Genomic DNA, 26,347 nt, shown 5'->3' on the forward strand with positions numbered 1-26,347 from the left:
TTTAATTGTTTTTACTTCCAGAACATCTGATATATAGAAGTCCCCTACTTAAAAAAAAAGAAAAAAAAAAGTATGATTAAATGCATTCTGTCACATTATATATATTTTATCCAGTAACAGAAGACAATATTTTAACAGCACTGCTTTTGAATCACTCCAGAGCATTCAGCAGGAGTCAATTTATACTGTAAGAGAATAATGATGTACCTCAACTCATTTTAATTTCAATAATTGAATGAGAAATAGGAAAGCCTATTGAAAGGACTGTATTCTGGTCAAAGACTAATGAGAAAATAGTTTTGAGTCTCTGAGTCAGCGGGTGTCATGGTAACAATGCATTATCGAAATCTGATTAGCATGCCCAGCAGCTTTATAAATGATAACATGCTCTTCTAATTGTATTTTCCTTTCTTTTCCTGTGATGAGTTTTATATTCATAACAGGTAAGAGGCAAGGCAGCATTCTGTTTATCTGCCCGTTAGACTTAGGATGTCCAGCATGCTCACAAACTCTGTGCAACCTGTCATTCAGTAACAGAAGAATTTTCCTACCATCTTAAAATAAGAAGCTGAGTCCTCCATTTCTCTCCTCCTGCATTATACATAATTATTTAAGTCAGATATCATTCTCTTCTTTTAAATATATAAAATTATTTCTGAGGATATACACCTGAAAAAGTGAACATTGTGAAACAAGCATCTTAAGAAAAAGCCTGTGTCATATAGGAGAAAGAGATGCAAGAAAAGAGTAAGTGCATGTTTAATTCATCCCAAAAAGCATGACTCTCTGTTCTTGAGGTTTTGAAAACAGGGAGGGGATTTTCTTGTGTTTAGAGGATTGTGTGTGCATTTGCTAACTCATTACAATATCAGAAATCAGGAGGAACCATGAAATGAAATAGGATACTTTTCCTTCTCATGAAGGAAAGAGCTAATATTGCTTCATAAAATAAATACAATGAAAATACAAGGTTGGAGGTTTAAAAATGCTCTCTTTAGAAGTGAACCTCAGGTGAGTAGCCTGGCAGACCTTTATTATATTAACAGTAAAGAGCTCTATTACAACTGCAGCCTTACAAATCTGATGCAAAATCATTTTGCCATATAGAAGCTCAGTTTTAACAAATGGAATCTTTTTTTTTGGGAGGGTAAAATGGCATTCTATTTTTCAACAGAACGACCAAGAAGTCTACTTCATGTTTGGCCTATTTCCATGACCCTTGTAACCTAAATATTTATTTCTTATTTTCAATGTTCACTTTCATTTATTAATTCAGCTTCAAATCTGTATAAAGAGGAAGGAGGAAAGCTCATATTCTTTTTCTCTAGGTAAACTCGAATACTCTTAGCCATATGACAAATAATGCCTAATACAAGAAATCAAGTTTTCTGTAGTATTAATAATGGAACAGTGTTTGTTATAGTGCATGAACACGGAGAAAATTAATACAGTAAGACCTAAAAAGCTTATTACTGCTTGTTACGTGCACTGGCATGTGGACAAAGTTTAAGATGTACAAAATACTAAAAGCAATCAATCTTAAGTCAACACACTGAAAGCCAGAGGAACATTTATCTATATGTTTGGAAATTCAGCAGAGAGTGCAGGGTTACACTGAGAATAGAAAGTCATCAAAGCAGACCAGCGAACAAAGAAATAGCAAACAAGTACTCCCCAGAAGGGATTAGTGCTCGTTCAGGGGACTGTTTGCACTAACCTTGGATGGAAGCAGCAGCCTGAAAGCCAATCAGTGTGACCTTCACCCGTCATGATGATGTTCCCATCAGGTAAAGCCCACATTTTCCAGAGGTGGTCATCACTGCCAGTGACTACAATGTCTTTTCAGGGATGTAAAGCCAAGCTACAACAGAAAAGAAAGGCAGATTATATTCTGTATCAATTCCATTTTATGTGAAATACACAGTAGTGAGATTCATTTAACTCAGGGCAACAACTACAGAGGACTGATTCTGGAGGGACTGAACAAGCAGTGATGCTTTCTATGCTCATAAGAATCTAAAATATATGCTATGTAGATGAGTTTCTGCTGCTACTGAAGAAAACAATAAAACATGACTGACTTCTGTGAAACTGGAATTGTTTTCACACTCTCTTGACGTTCCAGTTGATTAAAACACTCAAATATGTTTTAAAATACTTTGTTAGATTATGTTCTTACGAACATGCAACAGGATAACATATGAACAAGCAGAACCAATGTGAATCACTTTTTCCCACACCCAAAATAACTTCAAAAGCATTGGCTTGTCAGCCTGCTGCTGATGGCCAAAGGGAAAAAGGACAAAAGGACTCTGCTTTTTTTTTCTGCTTTTTTTTCATTGTGCCAACAGGGGTAAAGTCTCCTGCCACTGAGAAATAACTCAAATGATAATTACAGTCCAGGAGCTACAGTCCTTGCCATCACTTTAGCACCTATCCACTGGGACTAGATCAGAAAATCCATTTCAATTCTATACTCAAAATGTTTTACATGTTTTCATTTTTTATTATGTAGCACACTGGGACGTAATGGAAATCATATGCTTATCATACCCCTATACTGAAAACTTGGTTTATTTTTGATTTGGCAACAGCAGTGCAACTTAAAATGGACTCAGGGAAGAAAATAAATCTGTTGGAAAGACAACAAGTAGTGTATTTCATATGGATTTGGTTATTTGATTTAAATTATTGTAATGCTTTACTATTTGTTGAACATCAAAAAGTATCTAGGAGTTGACTTAAGTCCCAGGATTAGATTAGTTAAATAGATTAAATCTGGAGTTCAGAATCAAAATGCAACGATGGGGAGAGGAATCACAACCTGTGTGTGCACCTATTTCAGTTGTGCATCAGAACCAACAGTTTGCAGAGAAAAACGCATATTAAAACAGAATCAGAGTAGAGAGAGACCATGCTAAGCAGCCAAATGGGAAGAAAAGAGCGGTCTTAGAAGGCACACTATTATAAAAATCTCTTTTTTAATAGTACCTTTTTTCTGCACTCAAATTATTTAATAAAATTCCTAAACCAGAACCACAGCTTCTACTATATTGGGAAAAATAATTCCCTCTTATCAAATCCATGCTAAAACCATATTTATGTCAACTAGATTTTCATCAGAAAATACATCTATTCTTGCAGTTTAAGGCACAATCTAGGAAGATTCCTACAGATTCATCAGTTGAACTCATCTGCTCGACCGAGGAGCCTGGGTTTTACTCATTCTCTAGTTTGTTAGAGAGAAAAAAAAAATGTTTTCTATCTTTGCCTGAAGAAGAGAAACTTCCTTTGCATTTACAGGGAGAAAAGAGAAGGAGGGAATGATGCTATTTAAATTCTCCAGAGAAGCACAGAGAGCAATCGTATCACTTCTTACATTGGCCACAGCAGATACCTAGAAGAGCAAGGAGGGAATAGAGATGAAAGGAGAGAATTAAAGGCTGAAAGAAGGCACGCCAGTGGCCTGCAAATTACAGGACGAGAACAACTCTCTCAGAATCCCTCTACTATCAGAGACCTCTGACACACCAAAAATCCCGTTGCTGTTTTCTGCAGCATGCATAGGCATGTAGCGCTGTTATTCTGGGGACTGCTAAAAAGGAGACCAGCTTCACAGAAAAATGAGTGGGCTAATAACTATAAAGATAAATCCATCGGGGCTGCTACACACACTCTTCTCTCAGCCTCTAAAACAGAGGACCTTCCTCACCAGCATGCACCTGGCTGTGCACCACACAGAAGCAAGACCGGCGCAGGAGTATCTTTTACTTGCTAGCAACAAGGTCCTAAGCTCCTCTGGATGTAGCAAGGGAATGGCAAGGGGAAAAGAAACAGAATAGGATTCAGAAAGACTACAGAGGGAGAAGAGGACACCTGCTGCAAAACCACTGACAGCACGTGCTACTGCAGGAAGCTTAATCACCGATTCAGGCCTGTCTACGATGCAGTTAAAAGACTGGATTTTTCTGTTTTGGGAACAACTTTATCGTTGTGTTATTTGGAGAAAACAAACAAGCAAACAGTGTCATATGGATACAGCTTACATTTTTCTCTTAATCTATTTCAGACACCCTTCAGATACCCTCCAGTTTTCCCCTCCAGATATTTCTGCTATTTGTCGAGTGCATGCCTGTTGTGAAGACTTTCCATCAGTTCTCTCGCTTACATTCTTCCTAAATACCTGCATTCTGAGTTCCCAAGATGTGTTACACAGTCTAACTTAAATCACTTTCAGTCCACCTTTCACTGAAGGAAAAGTTAACCTACTGGCTTCCTCCAGAATCTGACTCGCTTTCTGAATAGTCCTTACCCACTGGCTTGGCCGCAGCTGCCTATGGATGCAAGCTGTGCTGTCGTTCATCCTGCCTCAGCTCCCAGGAACATTTTTCCTGTCCATAACACTCCTAACACACTTCCAGTCCAACTTTTGAAATGTCCAAACTTCTTCAGTGACTAGACATTCCTAAAGAGCTTTGAAACAATCCATAAAGTGAGTTTCATATGGAAGAAAGTATCTTGCTGTCAGTATGAAGCCTGCAAGTTTATTTTACACAGGCTTTTCTTTTAATTGCAGAGCTCTTGTAAAATGCTGCTGCTGTCCAATGTTTTTTTTCTCCATGCCATTTTTACAGGCACACAGTGAACACTATTTAATTAACAGCAAATTTGTGACATAACCACTGTTGAGCTGCTTCTGAGAAAGGGAAGCCCATTCATCCAAAAGGCGTTCTATATGCAACATTAATTAGGCACCCTTGTCTTCATTTCTGGCAATCCAGCATTGTATAGATTTTTGCTTCATCTCTGTTCATAGGGTCTAATTATTTCCAGCACAGAAGGCTTTGGGTAGATTGGAATGGAAATCAATAATGGAACATGTGTGATAGGAACATTAGTTTTCTCCTCCTCCTCCTTTGGGATAGAAGTGGGATCAGAGGGGACTTGGCCAAGAAGGAAAAAAAAAACAAACAAAAAACTCTCAGAGATTTGCTGCTATTGAGTATATAAATGCCCATGTTTACACAACTCATTCTGGCATTATAAGACATTCTCATCTCTTCAGCCGTTGCCATGGTAGATATATAGTGCTCCCAGTAATTTGCTTTCAAAACAATCATCGATTATTTTAATTTATTTTGACTGAACCATAAATAAAAATATGATAACTTCAGATGCAAAATACTTTACGTCTCAGCATGTACTACATTTGATCATTTCACACATATAAAATCAACCTTCAGGTTAAAAAGTGTTAAATCCAAAGCTGTCTGCATAACCTTAACTGTGTGTTTTAATACAAACACTAACTACATTGCACTGAGGCAGGGGAGATTTCAGTTAGATGTGAAGGAAAACTTTCTGGCAATAAGGTTTCTGAAACACTGGAACCGATATCCATCTGCCATCATTAGCCTGTTCTTAAAGCTCTCAGCACACCTATCATGTATTACCTAGGTTGATTGCTTCCATCATGGTTAGGAGAACGGACTGGTTGGTGTCTTGAGGTTCCTTCAAGTCCTAAGGTAGCAATGTTCCTACTGAGCCCCGGTTCATTCAATGCACAAAATAGACAGTGCTTATATGTGAAGGGCAGTTATAAAACAATAAAAGCATCACCTCAAATCTCTGCTAAGGCATAACAGCAGTTAAGCCCAATTGCACAGATGCAGGACAGTAAGGCATACAAAACCCCCTAGAATTTTAAAATAATTTTAGTGGCTAAAATATCTCACAAAATCGCCACATATTCAGCCTTTTTTACTAGCTTCCTACAGATCTCAGGAGATTGCAGGAATAGGAGGAGTCCAGAAATAAAAACCTAACCTAAATAGTCTCAAAATTAGGCATTCTGAGAATGAAGAATGCAAAATTAATGACCAACTTAATACTCTAAGTGATTTATCCATCCTCACCCAATTGCTCTGTGGCAGAAATAAGGACAAAATCCAGTTTTCTGTGGTTTCACATATAGGAGTTATACAGAAAAGTATGTTCTCAATATAGACAGCATTTAGCTGCCAAATTCTAATACAGCATTGTACTGAATATCACTTGTGATACGTAATTTTTAGAACTTCATTATTTGACCAAATTTATTTGCGTTCCCGGATACTGGCAAAGAGGATTGTTGTTAATGCCAGTAGCTGCTTTCAGACCAGAAAGCTCTTCTGCTGCATTGCTTGCTCCAAAATACGAGAACAGCAGAGTTCCTCCAAGATTAGAAAAATAAAACCACATTTTTCTTGGTCACAGAAACATTTTAGCTAACATTTTCTTACACAAAAATTCAGCCTTACTCACGATACCTAGCACAGGAAATTTCGGTCTGAGCAGTTACATTTGGGTGAAGTTATAAATGGCTGAAAAACTCAGTTTTATAATGGAAACTGTTGGGAAATTGCAGGTATTTCTTCCTCTACCATCAGGTTCTCTAGGTGTGTTGGAATGGAAGAGCAGAGTGGATTTTGAAGGCAAGGACATAACACGCACTGAATTCTAGAGGATGGCTACTGATTACAGCATCAAACAAGAACAACAAGTGTGTGCCTAAATATGAGGACATCAACAGCCCTACTGAAATCAGTGATATTGTTCACACACATATACTTAATTATATTGCTGGACTGTGCCCTAAAAATCTAAATACTATTCCAGTCCCAATTTTGCTGGTCACTAGCCAGTTGCAGCGAGACTCAAGACAAGTTAACCAAACCATTAGGAACAGTTTTCTGTAGCAATGGATGGGCAGATTGCACGACCTAACCACATTTTTCGACCTCCTGTGTTCGCAACAGCGTTTGAGGCAAAACACCCACCACCATCCAGTTAGGTCCCAGGTGCGGCTGCTACGTGTGGAGGATCAGCACTGCTTCATCACCTATGCAACCGCAGTCCAAGGATCTAGTTATAATCAAGGTCAACCTCTAAAATTATGAGAGGCAAAGAGGTAGAAGACCACACAAAAAAATTCAGATCAATAGAAAGGCCAATTATTACCACGTGATGGACCGAAAGGCGATAGCTGGCAGTCATGAAAATCCCTTCACTTTCTCTTTATGAGCAGAAAGGGAGCGACAGGAAAACATGCAGTTAATCCCTTTGTTTGCAACACCTTTTGGCATCTCTCTTATTTTCCTCCTTATCTATGTAATGGCGGTGCGGTGGGGGTAAGAATGAGAAAAAACAAAAGCAAACAGAAGCATTTTGTACAAGGTGTAAATGGGGAGGTGCTGGCAGCAGGGGTGGCTGCAGCATCAGCTTCTGTCAGAAGAGGTGGGGACTGTCCCACGCCAGGCACAGCCGGTTCACACCGGCTCCACAATGGACCCACTGTGGGATATGGCAGAGCCCATCAGCGACACTGGTGGTGCCTCTGTGAAAACATAAGAAAGGGCAGAAAATGCTGGACAGAGAGAGGAGGAGGGAACAAAAACAATGAGAAACACCAAGGTGAGAGAAGCAGGAGGAGGAGCTCCATGGTGCTGAGCAGGTTATCGCCTGCAGTGAGCCCATGCTGGAGCAGATTTTCCTGACAGGAATTGTGGCCCATGAAGAGCCCATGCTGGTGCAGATTTTCCTGAAGGACTGCAGCCGTGGGGAGAGCCCACACCGGAGCAAGGGCAAAGTGTGAGGAGGAAGGCGCACCAGAGAGAAACTCATGGAAGGGTCAAGGGGTCTGCAGCGAAGTGGAGCTGGAGAGCAAGGGGGGATGGAAAGGTGCTGCTTTCGTGTTTGTCTTTGTTTCTCAATATCCGAATCTATTTTAATTGGCAATAAATGAAATTAATTTTCCCCAAGTCAAGTCTGTTTTGCCCACGACAGTAATTGGTCTTTATCTCGAGCCATGTGCTTTCTCAGCCTCTTTTCTCCACCTGCCCTGCTGAGGAGGGGGGGGTGAGCGAGCAGCTGGGTGGGTGTTTGGCCCTCAGCCAAGATTAACCCACCAATATATTAAAACAAAACACATCACAAAACCCTAATCAATCATTTTGCCCACTGCAACTTATCCTAATATGCCTTCTTTGAACAACATCTCTCTAATATAGTTATTTCTACTACTTTTTTATCTTGGCTTGAGTTATCCAGTCTCACTTGCCAGCATACTTCAGCAATAATTATAACCCTGACATTTAATTCAGGGTTTTATTATGCAAAGGTAGCATAATTGAAAAGCTTTGCATACCTGTTTGAGGTCTTAAAATTTATCTTTTCATGACAAAATGGAAGCAGGAAAAATGCTTTCAAAAGAGAAAATAAGAGCTAAAACAAACAAAAAAAGGATAAAGCAAAAACCACAAAAAGAACATAAGTAGGGGGAAATACTCATATCACAAAGCTCATATATTTTGTTTCATTTACGTAAATGCCCGTCTGGAAGCAGTGATAGATCTCACTCACAGCAATGCTTAAAATTCTCTATCCTGTCTAGTGAAATTCTTGGCTGCTTCCCAAGCTCCTATGACTCAGGATTTGTGAGGGAGAAGACTTGCTAAGATCTCAACATACCTAAAGTTAACCTTCTAGACTGCCCGGCAGATCTTTGTACACCTTAGAAAATAATTAGAAAATAGTCTTCCAGAAACCTAAACCCATATCTCTAAAAGGCCAAAAGACTTCATAATTTAGTGCTAGCTAATTTACTTATTCTATTCACCATGCACACAAAATCTTCAATCTTAACTGTATAGCAGTAGCAAAAATATTTATTCTTGTGAAGAAGCAGAATAAATTCACATTTTCTAACATGCCAAAACCAGCTCTCCTCTCAACAAAAAACAACTTCAGAAAGTGAACACTCCATACAACATAACAATGCCTCCATAAATAGCTGTACTAAACACACCATTATAACTCACAGATATAGACACAGTTGTAGTGATAAATGAATAAAGTCCATTTTGTGATGCTCTCTCTTTGATCACTTTCTGTTTATCCACTCTGTGTGCAATTATCAAAACACACTAATTTGTATTAGCTGACTGTTGTAACCTACCTAGGTTTTACCGCATTAGATCTGATTATGTACATGCTGGGCCAGTCTAAATATTTTTCTTCTTAACAACAAAGCTTGGCCCTGCATCAAATCTTAGAAAAATTTCAAAACTATCCTGTTGATCTGCATGTGTTTTATTTAGGTCTCAGTCCTTTGAAGATACATGCACATTCTTGAATTATGCACCATCAGGAGTCCTGATGATTTCACAGCATATTAACTTAAAAACATACATAATCCTTTTCAAGAGAGAGTCCTTAATCAGATCAGAGAAAGAGGATTTTTCTAGAACCTGTATAATAACATGCAAATTGTTTATGTCATTATAGTCTCATGTACTGTGAACCTCTGCAACGTAACCTTAAGCCTTTTATCTAGAATGCTTGTAAATAACAACCGGCATGCATCTAAATCACTTCTTCGAGAATTTTTACTTATTCATTCCTTCCTTTTGCTTACAAGGCTGTTGATAATTACTGCTGGGGAAAAAAAAAAAGAATCACTTTGTGTACAATGTCAGCTGTTACACATTACAGAAACAGTGCATTTCTAACCTGCCTTAAACCAAAGCAGCAGGCAACTAACGGATATCCACCTTACTCCACAGAGAAAGCCACTGTTTATTTTCAGTCTGCAGAATCTATGGGGTTTTTTCGTTTTTTTTTTTTTGTTTTTTTTTTTTTTAATTTAAATTGTCATGCAGTTTAGGTGATGGCAAAACTGTGAATTGAACAATAGACAGATCAAATAGTTTGGGGTATTTTTTGTAAGACTGAGGGTGCTTTTTTAAAAAAAACAACTAACTCGGGAGTCATTCCCTGTGATTCCAGTAGCTCACAAGCTCTTATTTCATATGTATCTGAATCAATTTTCAAGCTCAGTCAACTTACTAGGTACCCAGCATACTTTAAGGAGAAGTAATTAAGCCAAAAAGAAAAAGAGAGAATGAAAGTAGAAACAAACAAGTAGGTGCAATTAAAATGTTAAAATAGTGATGTCCCTTTCTAGTATCATCCCACTGGAGTGAAAGCTGTACTTCCTCACCTGAAATGATTTATACCATGATTAATACTGCCCATCACCTTGTAACTAATCTTTTACTATCACTTCCTTTATGAAATATGTTAAATTACTTTCTTTTAGGGAAAGGCAGTCCCATGTGAGTATTAAATTACAGCATTCAAAATAGTATTGAAACAGGATTAGACCTGCAGAGTCTTGAAGCCTATTCTGAAAGAGATCGCAGCTCACAGGACAACTCTCTAGAGCAGCAGGGAAGAGTCTATAGATAACCAGGGTTAGTCCCTGCGCAAACCTTGGCAAAGGAATGGCCCATATATTTTTACACTGCACCTGTGATTGCGAACCACTTCACAGGCAGAGAAGCAAAGGGAAAGGCAATGTAGGCAAACTTGCATAAAACTTTCCCTATTCAATATATAATTGTTGCCTATTTTTTGACCTGTGCATTAGGTACTTGTTGGGTACTGTCTTCCTTTGTAATGAAAGACAAACTGCTTCTCTAAAAGGCAATTTTAGCTTGACCAACTTGAAAAGATGCAGATTGCTTTTGCAAAAGCTTATACCTGTGGCCTGGTTTGAATTAGTTTTCATCATTATTGTTAGCAATTCCCAGTCTTCTGTTGCATGGCAGCTTTTTCACAGATGATTAGGAGCAGTGTTGTGGTATATAAGAGTTTGGAACAAAAACTACTTGAAACTTGCCAGTTGGTAGATTCTGTTAAATTATCAAGGTTGATAAAAGAAAATATTTAAAAATATAATTTGCAATTAGAGCATCAAACTGTCAACTCACATTTCTAAATTAATAAGAAACCAAGGCATTAACTTTTCAAGGTGAGTTTCCCTCTTGTGTTTCTTTCTCACTTTTGAAGGCAGGGAAGGGCATTATGCTCTGTGCTCTATTTCAGTACCGTAATGCTGATTTCCATCAACAGAATTAATGGAAAATTTTGTGGGAAGAAAGTTACATAAATAAATAGTTTCTTCACAGTTAGGACTAAGAGGCAAAGTTGATTCCTATAAATCATGTTCTTCCTCTGATGTTCTTCATAACTGGACATATATGTATGAGAGAGAAATGGATTTTAGGTTCAGAAAGGATCATGGTAATTCTCTAGTCCCATGATCCCTAAATTGTAGGCTGCAGACCCCCGGTGGCCTGCAAAGCTCTGCTGAGTATCTTGTCTGCCCCAACGGCTGTGCAATTTTCCCCACTGAAGGAGGCCATTCAACATTTCCATGATGTTTCAAGAGACATTTTTCAAACTATTTGCTCTACTCTCATCTCCCGCACAGAATTACAGAAACATATGCTGAAAGGCATCACCTAGTCTTATGCTAAGGAAGAATTGCGTAGACTCACCCAACATACATTTGTATAGTTTTTCCTTAAAAAGGAGGTTCTACAACATGTCTAGGTGGCTTTTCTCTGGGGTTCATAGTTCAAACAGTGTTTTCAAAAACACAACCCTCATCTCCCTGAGTGCAAATTCCATAGATGTCCCTTAATTCTTTTCTCAGGAATAGGAAGAAAAATTACTCTCTACCTTTTGTCTTAAAATCTTCATATATCAGATGGTTGTTACTAACATTGTCTTAAATTAGGCAAACTCAGTTCTCTAACTGATCCCGTTTTCTAAACTTTTTTAAAAGTCATGACCAAACATGGATACAATATGTCAGCTGAAACCTCACTAACCCTAATTGAAATAATTACCCTACATTATAAATACCACATCCCTCTTCAAACGTTCCAGAATTACATTTTGCTAGTTTGCAACAGCAATACATCATAGACTTTGTTACCCATTTTCTCTCTTGACAGGTATTCCCTGTCTTGTATTTGTGTATCTGAATTCTTTTTCCTAAATATGTCATATGGCACTTTATTGAATTTCATCTTGCTGATTTCAGACAATCTCTCCAATTTGCCACGTTTATTTTGAATTCTGATCTGATACAGAAAGGTATTTGCAACTCCTCACAGCTTGGTGTCATCTGCATATTTTATAAGCTATTCTGTATTCCATCACCCTCACTGCTAATGAAAACACTGAACGGAACTGATTTCCCAAGCAAATTCTCAAACTGAGATGCAGGCTGTAGAGTTCAATTAAGAGGTTCCTGTGCCCAATCCATTACATTGGTTTGTACTAAAACTTATCCTTTAGAAAGGCACACAATGCATATTTTAAAACCTTAAGTGCAAGAAAAGCCACCATTTCCTCTGCTAAATTGTTGCAATAGTTAATTATCCTCTTTTTATTTTTGCAGAACTTTTCTTTAAAATGAGGCCAGCTTCACTCTCCAGCTGTATATTATACTCTGTTTACTATATCAGAGAGAGATTACCCATAGAAAAGACTGACTTATAGAATTATAGACTTACTGACGGATAGATTCTACCATATCATTCCTTAAAAATGGATTAATCTTTACAGACTTTATTAAATGAGGTTAAAAATTCCTGAAATTCCCCCGCTCCCCAATTTGCTGTCCATAGGCATTACGGGGAGCAAAGCAGAAAGCAAAGCTCTTCAATACTGGAAAACAACCTTAGAGAGATCCAGATCCACATTTCTTTATGAAAACTAGAAATAGGTCTTAGAATTCCCTTCAACTTCCAGCATGTGCAGCAAAAAAGAATTTGGGATAGAAGAAATATGTGACTTCTTCATTCTGCTTTCCCACCCTTCTCTCAAACAAATTCCCTTTATACTATTATCCTCTTAATATCATAGCAATGAATGCAACATTTACATTTTGGAAAAAAACCCTGAAAATATTTCATGTAATGAACGTTGACCGCACACAGAATAATAATCTTCATGGTCAAATCTCCGGATTGCCACATATTTCTCTACATCCTCCTAGACCCAAAAACTATAACATACCAGACCCTGTAAATTCTTCACTAAAGTGTTTCTACCCTTTGTAGAGTATAAAGAGTTTGAAATCATGTAAACATATATGCATTAAAAATTATTGCTGGTAAGCATGAGGCTCTCTGATATATATGGGAGCCTTATAGTCAAGTTGCAGGAGTTATCTGAAAGGAATTATCTGAAAGTTGTCTTCATAGTGTTAAAAATGTGATGCTTTTCAAGACCCACTGATATCTACAGAACAAACCTCCAAAGACTGAGAGTCGTGCAAGATTCAGATTTTCAATTCAAAGCGTATTTGGAATAAAATGCCTTTTCCCAAGTCACATCCAAATGAAAATGGTGGGATTCCAGATTTCAATTTTTCACCTTTCTTAGCATTCTTACCATCTGCTACCATTTACAGACCCCAGCTGTATGTTCAGAAGTGGTTCTAAATCTTACGATGGTCCCAACAACCTAAATCTTCTGCTGTGCCATGGAATTAGCCTATTAACTAGCTTGCTGCCATTAACCGCCTTGAACACAGTGTCATACAGTATGAAGACGACTTTCTATCCCTCCATGTAACCATTTTGTTAGCTGCTGTTGTCTGTGGTAAACATCCAAAAGCAAGACTCCTGCAAAGACAGTGCTTATGTAAACTGTGTTGGAAGGATAAAAACATACGCACAACTAAAGCGATGGCTTATTTTCAACAACCACAAATTTATAACAATACCAACCTCAAGGGTCGGCATTTATCCTGCTTCCAAATGACTTTTGATTCACTTCAAACTGGGCTATAATGAAGGATAAGAAAGCACTGCTTTCTTCAGTGCTCATTAATGAGAAGTAACGAATATGTACTTTTAAAGTACGCTACACAGTCCTGCTTCTGGAGCAGGAAAAAGAGGGAGAAATTTGCCTGTTGTAGTGCTGTGAGACTCTGTCATCACTCCAATGGAAAGAAACATAGAGTCCGTTTACAGAAAGACGTATGGTTTTCTAAGTGTTTGGTATCCTATGTTTGAGTCTTAAAAGAGCTAAAACCATCTCGGTTTCATTTTGCTGCCACCATTTTGTGTCCCGCAGCATGTGCATCACATATCTGTTTATGAAAGAGAAAAAACCCCAGATTCCTAAACTCGGTTTGCAGACCAGTACGAGTCTGCAGAGAGCTAAGGACCTCTGAGAATCTGATCAAATGCTACCAGAAAAACCAATAGCAATTTTTCTAAAGTCTTTTTTTAATACATCTAGATGTTAGTGTATCATTAAGGTGCCAGAGGACTATGAATGAAAAGAGAAGTTTCTGCTTATTTTCAACACGAGAGAGACTAGACTTATAGGAAGTGTTATTATTATGCCGTCTACTCTGTAAAAAACTAATGATGCCTTTAAAAAAAAGATGGATGAACTAGGGCACCACATCTTGCACAAGTCATTCAGAAAATCTCATGTATAGAGTTGCAAGATTTGCTTCTAACGAAGCAAAGATATGAAGCACAACCTCAAGGAATAGTTTCCTTTTGAGGGTAAGCATATCTGCATTGCTGCATATTTTTACCAAGACATTGGCTATTTAGTGAACAGAATCTGGCATGCTACGTATGAAAGATTGCCAACAGCTGCTTTAGAGAATCCTTCTGGATGAAATGTTAGGATACTCATCGATTGCCCGTTCAATCATTGATGAGTCTGTATATTTTTCAGCAATGCCTATATGTGTGACATCTGTATAATATCTCCAGAAAGACCATGCAAGGTTTTTTTTTTGAAGTACAAACCCCAGTTCCTCTAAACTCAAAATATCGGAGTATTTTGTACCACTAAAAATAATCCCTTTGTATCACACATTCTAATTTTAACATCTGTATAATACCATCTACATTTGATCAATATATACTGCAGACTGACCCCCCCATCATGCCTATTGCAAGCTCAGTATTATTGTAAATTTAAGAACTGCTAGGAAGTAGAGAGTGCAACAGAACTTTATAGTCTATTTGTCATTGAAAAAAAATCATCAATATGGTAATTGTAGAAGTGCAAAATGCAGTTTAAAGACCAATGCTGGCAATTTTTTTATTCCACGTAGTAGGAAAACTAATGAGGCACATCTTAGATTAGTTTAGTGTAATCCTAAAAGCACTAAATAACGCTTCCTATATAAGTACTTTAAAGTAGATTGCTTAAAGTAAAAACAACACAAAAGATTCTGCTTTAATTTTACAAATGCAGAAACATAAGAGTCTAAATCATCATTAGATCAGAAATTACATGGACTATTTTTATTACCATTAATTACTCCAATTTGGCAGAATACTTTACATCATATTAACTTCAATTTTAATATGAATATTTTTTCATTTTCTAATTAAAAACCACCTAACTTAAAAAAAAAACCAAACCCACACCACAAACAAATAATAATATCCACGAGACAGAAACATAAAAAATATCAAACAATAGATTTTAGGGGAGCCATTCTAAATGAAGCTATATTCATCTAAAAGGAGCCTCATCAGTTCCCCTACCACACGGAGTAAAAAAGGAAGCAATCTGACCATGAGTAGCTTAAACTCTTTCTCTTAAAATGGCAACCGTACAGACAAAAATCTCTTACAATAGCTACAGAGAGCTGGAAGTAGAGTCTCAGTCAGTAAATAAGCTACACCAGTACTCAAGTTCAGCTTATCAAGTAAAGGTGACAGGCGCACTGCTCTCTCCCACATGGCCTTTCAGTATCATATTATGCAGAGCAGAGCAGTTTGTTATGTGTAGTGGAAGTTCATAATGCCAGCAATGGAGATGTTGAACTCCTGAGAAAGGAGTCCACACGAAAAACATCCAAAGGAACATCCATAGCAAGTCCAGGGCCTGGTATTATAAAATTCCTTATGTTGCTTGAAAAAAGAAGTGATCATAGTAGTGCTGTGTACCACAGAGCCATACCTGTAATATGCAGAATCTGCCCTGAAATGGGGTCTTTTCCAGGTCTGTGCCAACAAATTCATTTTTATCCATCAGTCTCATTACAGCTTGTAAGTGGTCAGTAAGAGGTATACTTTCAAAGCGGTGTTTGGGGCTATAGCCACAGGAATCTCTTTTAACATCAAGAGATTTCTTTACGTACGAAAATGTCCTTTTCCTTTGCATGTAACATGGATAGAGTTTTGCAGTGTTCATGCTTGAATCCCTGCAGCCAGATGCTAAAACTAACGTAATCAATAGAAATCCTTCGTTCATTTAATGGGACTTGCACAGAGAATTGCTTAGAAGAAAAAAAATACCATTAAAGTTCATAGGAATTTGGGCTGACTTAGTATTTCAGCATATAGCACTGTGCAAACAGTTGCTTAATGTGCTTGATTCTCCCTCTGTAAATGCCACTGATCAGCTGTGTGTACTGAGCAGCAATGCAAAAGGAAACAATACCCTATGTCCTATTCCATGAAATAACTGCACGTACAGTAATAAAATAGGGATTTATAGAAACATCTACTTTAAACTGTTTTTAAAGCTTCCAAAATATAGCTGGTCTAGTTTATTTTACCCCTGCAAACCTGTACAAATAAATGTACTCAGGCCATTAAGGCTTTACAAGTCAGAAAATGCAGAAGGTAGCTGTACCAAAATAAGTCAGTCTGTTAAACCACACCTAAAATCTCTTTTAAAAATAATAAATTAATCAGATATTATGCATGTACATGAGTATATAATAGCAGAGCTTTATAATGCTCTATTTAAGACCTACTCCTGCACATACAACAAGGTGAATAGAGGAATTTGGGCTCTTTGTACAAATTCAACTGTTCCAAATAAGAGCAAACGTGGAAGAACAAGGCTAATTGAGGGGGATACAGAAATGGAGTCACTATGATATTTTAAAATATGATCCTGTATTGTGCTTTAAGTTCTGTCTGTAATGAAGTCAAACACTTAAGTTACATGCATAACTTTATGCACACAATTAGCTCCACAAAGCAGAGCTGAACAACAAACTAGTGTGATTTATTTTGGTGTCAGAAGGATTAATTACATCCTTAAACTTAACTATTGCCCTGTGTACTTATATCACTTGTTCAGAAGAGCAGTTGATATCAACACAGCACTACACACTTAGGAGCCCCTATTCCCAGCTCCCTCATATCCAGTGAGGAGATATTCCAGTTCTTGTCCAAGTTGTACACAGTGAAAAAAAATACATTTTATGAACCTGAAGAATAATACATCTTGCCCTTGTTATTGTGTATATATATAACCAGAGCTCGCTATTGCAGCTGGCCTTCATATTTGTATATAATAAAGTAGAATATTGAGAACAAGTATCCATGTAATTAGCACATCAATCATGTTGTTCTTTAATATAAACTAAGTATTAATTCACTTCTCCATAAACTCCCTCACCATAACGAATGCAAATTATTAATTAGCTAACCACAAGCAAAAGAAATGAAGAAAATCACTGGAAGTACACAAATTTCAGCAGCCGTAGCTCAGGCAGCATCCACGGTAGTGACCCACCATCCCACCAGCCACAGTTGTGTGCAGAGGCACGGAGCACCCTGCACACAGAAGTTTGCCTCCTTCAGCATCAAGTTGCGCACCTTCGTTACCTGCCGGTGCACAGGTTGCTGTGAGCTGTGGTCCTCTCTGCTTAACTACTGCTAGAGCTCCCATCATTCTTGTTACCATGTCTTGTTGCTGAGAGCCAACTTTTCCTTTTTTCAAGGGAAGCAAGAAAGAGACATGTCCAACATTTTTTATGAGGGCCCTGTGATAGTGTTCTGCAGAAATACCATACAACCATCTTCCTAAAAGGCTTTCGGAAATTCTTCCGAAGCCACTACCGCAGAGTGTTAGGCTTCTCCCCAGATAACACCATGGCTGCACAAGGCAAGATTCAGGTAGAAGGTTAAGGCAAAACCACACCAGGAAGAGCAAGACTTGCACAGACACAGCACCAGTGACGCATGCGCTGCCGTGTTCCACTGATCCCCTGCTTAAATACAGACAGTTCACTCCGCTTAACAACTTGTAAAGCTCTTATTTGTGTAGCTGCAGGTACTATCTGATTCCTTTCTTTCTTCTTATTCAAACTCAAAAAATTATTCTAAGAGCTAAGCTAAGGCCTTCACGTTAAATGCACACCCACCCATGAAGCAAGCCTCTCCAAAATGAGAAAGGAATAAAATGCGGAAAGGTGTTATGGTGTTAGCGTCTGTCGCCGTAGTGTAGCTAGTCAGTGCTCTCCCAGATGACAGCCTTCTTGCTCTGCTTTTACAGATATCGGTATATATTTCTAATGTTTATCAACTTACTTACTTTATTATATACAAATATGAAGGCCAGCTGCAATAGCAAGCTCTGGTTATATATATTTCTCTGTTTCTTCTGGTGTGTGTTTGTCCCCACACATACAATGGTTTTTCACACTGCCTGTGACAGGGAATTTGCCTAGCATTTTTCAATGCCACACTACCTGAGAATTCAAATCTCTTTCTTTCTATCTACAATGCACACATATACTTCATACATGTATTTTTCACTAAGACTCATAGCCAGAGACAGCAATATAAGGCCATCCTTCCATTTTTTCCCCAAACTATGTATTGACCTTATTTAGAGGTCCTGAGAACCTCAAGAGAATTATTATACCACTGAAAACTGGATACCATGCTGAGACATATCCCTCTAAACAATACAGCACAGATATCTTTTCCCTTAGGGACATTACCATTTTAAATGTAATTTTCTTACTTTGTTTGAAAGAAGAACCATTTTCCTCTTTCTGTATGCATTAACAGCAAATAAAAAAATTAATTTCAAGAGACATTTTGAAAAGCTAGCTCATGAGAAACAGTGCAACTTTCCCCATTGGATCAGAGTATGATCAACCCATCAGACTTCACTGGCACATGGTGTTATGGCTGCATAGCACGTCTTACAGGTTTCAAACAACATGTGGGCAAGTTTGTCGCCCCCCTCCCCCCCCCCATTTTTGAAACAGCTTTCCTTTACATCAAACTTTTAAGTCTTTAGAAAGTACTTTTTTTATGTTGCTAAGGTTTTTAGCTCTTACAAAATTTTATGCCTACATTTGACTCAAAAGACATAATGGAAATGTCTTTTCTTTTATACCTGCATCCTTACTAGCTACTATCCACTGAAGATCAGCAGTGCACTGGTCATTAAGTAAAGGAACCATATTTTTATTTCTTTATTTTTAAATCAAAAGAGCTTTGAGGCAGAACATTGTCTGTTAATCACTACTGTAGATTATGGCAAACGGTTAAAGAGTTCCTTTTGAAAACCATTATGTTTATCCCAAGAAATAAATGTTGATCATCCTAGCACCCCCAGATAACTGTAACTAAAGTCATTGGACACTGATAACTGCTGAAGAGCTCCAGTGCCATCCAGTCAGCTGTACAGGGTCACCTTTTACAGAAAAAATGGAAAAATTCAGTTTACTAAGAAAGACAATGGCATAAACACTCCATTGAGGGAAGAAAGGTGAAATTGTTTCTATTGATTTGGCCAGCTGTCCTTTCAACATGATTTAGCCAAATATTCTTCCAAAAATTATTTACACTAGGAAGATGACAAGTTGTAAAACTCTTCCGCTCAAGAAACATTTCTCTAAAATAGCTATTAAAAGCCCTGTGGCTTTGAGTGTACAGGTACAGGATTGTTCAAGCACCTTGCCTGAAATCCCTTCCTTCACCTACTATCTGCCATGGCAGAGCCCTGGAGCTGGCTGGGGCCCATGACACATGTAGGTAAATTTGGGACTGGAGGCCTTTTCTAAACACAGACGCCTGGCTTGGTACACCCCACATAGGAAAGACATGATCATTTTTGCCATTTTGTTCCACCGTCCTTGACGCTTAATTAGACAACTCTTTCTCTGCCTGATAGATGAAAAAGTTGTCCTGAGGTTAGACTAATGCTATTTCGAGTTGCCTGAGCCTCCTCCTCCTTGCATCTTTCCCAAAAAGCAAACAAAACAAATGAGCGCAGCTGAGTACACCGAGCACATCCAGGGGCACTGGAGAAATCAGCCAGCATTGTGCTATCACTCTGTGCTCAGCTCTGACTTTTACAGCTTCTATGCGGCACGCAGACACCAACTGCAGAGAGGACAGGATTGCACAAGAAGGACAAGGAACACTGTTGCAGAAGCAGCAGTAAAAGGCTGGTTGGCTTAAGAGATCCTTACCCACTGTTGTAAAGGAAAAATTAATACCAATTTTGATGCTGTGCATTCATCAGGAATCCTATGCTGTATCAAATATTCCTGCCAATTAGAAGCAAGGTATAGCATAGTTCCCATGCTACCCCAGTCCAACAAAGCTGGCTGGGGGGAAGAGGAGACAACAGCAGCAGCACAGCAGGAGGGATGTTGGGAGCATGAAGGCACCAGGAGTGGCATTCGAGAGGGCAACAGGGGAAAGAAATAATGTATGTGTAGAAAGAAAGAGGAACTGGGGAGGGAAAGGAAAAGCCGGAGGTAGCAAGTTTTAGCTATAACAAGGCTACAAGGCTGTGAGCCACTGTGCTGCAGTTTACAAACATTATAAATATATGCTGGGAGCAAAAATCAGGTGTAATGGACTGGCAAGGCTCGTCCTGAGGCACCCCGCTGCCTTTGCAGGTGTTGAGACTCCTGTAAAAGCACCTGTCCAGGTCCTATCACTGGGAAAAAAAGAGGACAAGGAAAGAGACAGTCGGAAATTCCCTTTCAAAAGGCCAAATTCCATCAAAGCAATAACCCCACACATACATCAGCAATCACCAGATGGCAGAATTTACTTACTAAACTGAAAACTATTCCCACACCTTTCAGAAGCAGTAAGGGAGTGGATAAGCACACAAGTTGCTCACCTACCACAGTTACTAGCTAGGGACAGAGGAGAGGCTAGAAAGGAACTAATTAGAGATGCAGCAGTGCTATTAAGATCTGAACTCATTCTGTTCTTTGAGTTCCTGTTGAAACACCTATAGTTCAGTAACTTTTTTCTATTGACGTTCCTTTTTTTTTTTTCCCCCTCCCTGAAGGATTCTAGATCATGCTTCCACAGAAAGAGTGAGGCAGAAATATATAACACAAACCAACTTCCAAACTCTTCTTTTTTTTTTTTTTACTTCTCAGATGTGCAGACAAAGAAATCAGTAGTAAAATACCTGACATTTTTACCCTGGATTGGTTGCAAGACATTCTGAAAAAAATACTAATCCAGTTTTGCAAGTCAGGTCTCTTCCGCTGTCTGCCTTCAAATTATCAAATGATAAATGATCAAACGATGGGAGGGTTGGTTGGTTGGTTGTTTTACAATTCCCTTTGAAGTGAAAAGGCTCAGCATAAAGAATTCTATGAATAAACAAATGCTGCCATTTCAATCTGCCAGTTTACTTTATGGATCCCACGTCTTTCACATTTTCCCATGTCCTAATGGTTGAGCGTGGAAGAAATGCTGGATACACATTTAAACAATTTTTTGTACCATACCCCAAAGGGTGAGAACAAGAATTGTAAAACACCCTTTTCCCAGTGACTCACTGATGCAGAAGTAGCAGCTACAACATATACATAGGGGGAGAGGGAGAAGACAAAGTACATTTCAAATACAGAATGAAATCTACATGCAATCAATGCATAAAGGACACACTGACAGATACTTTAGCAGAAAGTCTCTGTAAGATAAGGAATGTGAAAAGGGCATCTTTTCAAATAAACAAAACTGCGACAGCTTTTTTTACAAGGAAGAATTGAGGAAACGGTAGGCCTAACAGAATAAAATTGGAAAGATGGAATAGTGTTTCACAGCAATTGACACGGTCGATAAATGATCACAGGAGGAAAAAACTCAGAATGAGAGATACAACAGAGTTCTCTCTCCTGCACTCTGACGCTGCCATAACAGCTAATTACTCTGATAAAATATTATGTTATTTATATACATATACACACACATATACACACAAGAAACAATCTATTTTCTAGCAGCCTTGCATGAATTCAAGCAAACTACTACCAAAGCATAGCAACACAGTTCAGTTTAATCCACCAACACCAGACTAAGCAACCCCAAAGACCAGTCCTGCTTTTGTGTTAGCTCTATACTTGATTTTACGTGTCCTACAGGAAAAAAAAAAAAAGGTTAGTTTTTCATATAATCTATGCAAATGGTTGTTTCCAGCCCTTAAAAGGTCTGTTTGGCATTTTTTCCCCATCATTTATTGATACCTGATAACTGACATACTTATGCCAGTGCTTGACAATGGTGCCACAGAGAGATCCTGACACACAAACTCACTCATACTACTCGGACAAAACAGTTCAACTACACATGAGATGCTGGGAGAACATTCCCTGCAGGCTGAAGATGAGGAAGATTGTGGCCTAAATCTTGTGGGATGCAGAAGGCTTTGAAACCACACAGCACAAAGGCAGCAGAACTCTTCAGGGTAAGAAAACTGATATGTCACACTAAATCTGGTACACTGGAGAGGTATAAATAGAGAGTATCCTCATATTTCACACAAATTAGAATCAGTTTCTTCTTGCCAGTGCTTAGGGGTTTCTGGTGTCAGGCTTCTTGCAATTATCTATGGCAGGGGAGAACAGATAGACAGTATTATCAATTTCTTGTTAATTTGTAAACTTTTAAAAAAATGCAGTTGCAAGTTGGACAGGACACATTTAACATACAGAAATTTGTGTTTTCTAACTATTCCACAGTGCCTAGAGCTGTGGGTTGGTGTCCTAAATATTCAATAAATATATAAAAAACTCAAATGCTTCATTTCTAGAAAACTTATTTCTGAGCTTAACACAGTAAATTTTCATTAATTTCTTCCCCTAGGTTAATAGGAAACAAATTACATTTCAGAAAATGTTAATGGAATTTCCCTACAGTTTCTCTCTTATGTACTTGCACCTGTAAATGTTTAAATATTATGAAACTATATAAGTAGGACGAGACAATGGACAATTTATTCAACTGTAAGCACAGTACTGCGTAGGATGGATTGAAAACATGAAAACAAATCACATCTCTTAAGCTACCTGAAAGGTCTAGCAGGCTTGCTGCAACAGTTTGTTCTGTCCTTAAAAGCATCGTTAGAGTAATGAAAGCATTAGGTGTCTTGCAGTGTTAGAGCAGAAATGGGTGGGGATGCAAGGTTCAGTAGAGAAGAACAAATGGTAACAGGTAGAGAAATAAGATCAGGAAGACAAGAGAAATAAGGTTTGGGGTGGTTCATGTATAGCAGAATAGGCAGAGAATATCACTGACAACAAATCAAGAAGCCCAGATGGTACTCACTACTCTAGAGGCATAACAGTACATGATTTCATACTACATTTAAACAGGATAGAGTTCTGTTCTTCCAAACCTTAGGATAAACCCACTACTGAATCAATACATCACCTTTCAAAATGAGTTATATACGTTGTGATAATACTGTTATGTATTTTTTACTTTTTCTGTTTTGACATATCTGCCCACAATGAGAATAATTTCATAGAATCATCATAAAATGGTTTGGGTTGGAAGCGACCTTAAAGATCATCTAGCTCCAACCCCCCTGCTGTGGGCAGGGACACCTTCAACTAGATCAGGTTGCTCAGAGCCCCGTCCAACCTGACCTGGAATGTTTCCAGGGATGGGGCATCCGCAGCTTCTCTGGGCAACCTGTTCCAGTGCCTCACCACCCTCATCGTGAAGAATTTCTTCCTTATATCTAACCTACATCTACCCTCTTTCAGTTTAAAGCCATTACCCCTTGTCCTATCACTACATGCCCCTGCAAAAAGTCCCTCTCCAGCCTTCTTGTAGGCCCCCTTCAGGTACTGGAAGGCGGCTATAAGGTCTCCCTGGAGCCTTCTCTTCTCCAGGCTGACCAACCCCAACTCTCTCAGCCTTTCTTCATAGGAGAGGTGCTCCAGCCCTCTGATCATCTTCGTGGCCCTCCTCTGGACCCACTCCACCAGGTCCAGGTCTTTCTTATGTTGGGGGCCCCACAGCTGAACACAGTACTGCAGATGGGGTCTTACAAGAGCAGAACAGAGGGGGGGGAGAATTACCTCCCTTGACCTGCTGGCCACGCTTCTTTGGATGCAGCCCAGGATACAGTTGGCTTTCCGGGCTGCAAGCGCACGTTGCTGGCTCATGTTGAGTTTCTCATCAACCAACACCCCCCAAGTCCTCCTCAGGGCTGCTCTCAATCCATTCTCTGCCCAGCCTGTATTTGTGCTTGGGATTGCCCCAACCCAGGTGCAGGACCTTACACTTGGCCTTGTTGAACTTCATGAGGTTCGCATGGGTCCACCTCTCAAGCCTGTCAAGGTCTGTCTGGATGGCATCCCTTCCTTCCAGTGTGTCGACCACACCGCACAGCTTGATGTCATCAGCAAACTTGCTGAGGATGCACTCAATCCTAATTTCTAATAGATAGCTAAAATTAAATAGTAAATAAGTATTTTCAAATGTACTTTGTGTTCTTTTTTGACACTCTAAAATTTTAAAGCTCCTCATTTCCATTTCTTGTGCACAAATGACAGTCAGAAGCAGAGCTGTTTCAACCAATTCACCCAACTCACTTTTCAAGTGCAAAACTCCAGATGAAATTTTGCCAGTCTACACATCAGTGTTAGGCTTACAAAAGGATGTTTCCCTGCAACAGATCAATGGCAGAGGTTCCAGCAGCACTTCACGTGGGAGTCTCCTGCGAACTGGTCAAGTCTCCAATGAACATATGGAATTTTGTTTTAAAAGGGACCTATTTGCAGCAGCCCCTACTTTTTCCCTGGTGCTCCAAGAGGTAGAATTTCCTGTAAGGATCCCTAAGGGGCAGCACAGCTCCACAAAACTGCAACGCTGTATTCCAGTGACAATTGCAACCCACATTTTACAGGGATCACATACCTTTCATTCCGAATCTTCAAGTACCAGGCAATTCCTAGAAAGATGCTGTTATGCTTCCCATAGACACGGCACAGAACCCCCACCGTACACACAAACACGCCCTGCCGTTCCTAGCCCACACTCCACACAATAACTTGTTACAATGCACTTTGCGGGCAGCTCTGTGCATATCCCCCTGGCTTGCAGGGGCAGAAACCTCCCTTTACACAAAGCAAGGCTTGAGGGCTTCCACATGTTTTAACACTCAAAGATGGAGGAGGTAGTTTATAAATTCAGCATCAACCCAGCCTTTTACAGTAAGGGACAATCAGTTATTCTGTCTGAGTCTCTGTAAGTCAGGGGCAAACCTCCCATATTATTCATATAGCCAGAAGTGTGACATATTGTCTGTAAAGAAGGGTGCAAAATTACCTGGTCCACCAAGCTGAAGGGGTGTGATCAGCAGTATAAAGTCCATCTGGCATTGAGTAAGAAGTGGCATTCCCCTAGGGTTAGTAAGGGGGCTGATACTATTTACCATCTTTATTCATGACCAGGAAGATGGACCTGAACACATCCTCAGCAAGTCTGCAGCCAAACTGGAGTGAGCAGTCAATATGCTGGTGGGTGTGGCTGCTGTTCAGAGTGAGCTTGGCAGACTGGAAATATGTGCTGACAGAAATCTCATGAAATTTAACCAAAGCATGTGCAAATTCTTGCATTTAGGATGCAAATTCTCTATAAAACACTGCAGGATGGGTGTTGGACTGGCTAGTGAGCAGCTCTGCAGCAAAGGACTGGGATGGCGTCTGGGGGGAGGGGGAGGTCGTGGTGGACACAAGTTGAACATTAGACAAAAGCTTGTCCTTGTAGTAAAGAAGGCAAACACATACTGTGCTGTATTAGCAGCAAGATTGTAGCCAACAGGTTGAGGCAGTGATAATTCCCCTCTGCCCAGCCCTTGTGAGAACATAGCTGGCGTACTGTGTCTAGTTTTGGACATTGACAGATGTCCTCAGATGGACACTGACAAACTGGAGTGAACCCAGTGGAGGGCTGCCAACATGACTGGAGGCTTGATGGAGCACATGCCATACTGGAGAGGCTGCAATGTACTCAGACCCATAAAAGTCTTATTAGCAGCCTTAATTCTCACCTTACACCTAGCAATTCCACTTTCTTTGCATGCTATCTAAAAATAGTAGGTAAATTTACTACCATTTAGGAAAGATAATCAAGTAGAGTGAATATTTTATCTTGAAAAATAATACTAACAGAGTAAAACAGAACATTTTTGTAAGTTTTCCACTAATTAAAATGAGAATTCTGAGAGACCAATTCTCATTTCATTGCAAACCAAAAGCAACTTCAATGAATTTAGAAATATTCTGATGCCAGATTAGTACTCATGAGATTAAAGAAAAGCTCCACCAGTTCAAGAATTCCTACTTTCCAGAAACACAAAGCTCTTCATAACTTTCTCGGGATGTATACAATAATGTTGATTGAAGTGCTTTCTTGATAGCCAAACTATAGTCTCCCTTTAT

The 26,347-nt window shown here is 39.1% G+C and overlaps 1 protein-coding gene across 1 annotated transcript in view; it reads right to left on the reverse strand.

Moving 5' to 3' along the window:
• Positions 1 to 26,347, reverse strand: part of SPAG16 (sperm associated antigen 16) — a 427,499-nt gene that overhangs the window by 215,547 nt on the left and 185,605 nt on the right. Inside the window, 1 exon segment of the mRNA XM_076342108.1 lies at positions 1,718 to 1,861. Coding sequence (XP_076198223.1) covers positions 1,718 to 1,861 — 144 coding nt within the window.

Source organism: Aptenodytes patagonicus, chromosome 6, assembly GCF_965638725.1.
Source record: "Aptenodytes patagonicus chromosome 6, bAptPat1.pri.cur, whole genome shotgun sequence".
Lineage (NCBI taxonomy): Eukaryota > Metazoa > Chordata > Aves > Sphenisciformes > Spheniscidae > Aptenodytes > Aptenodytes patagonicus.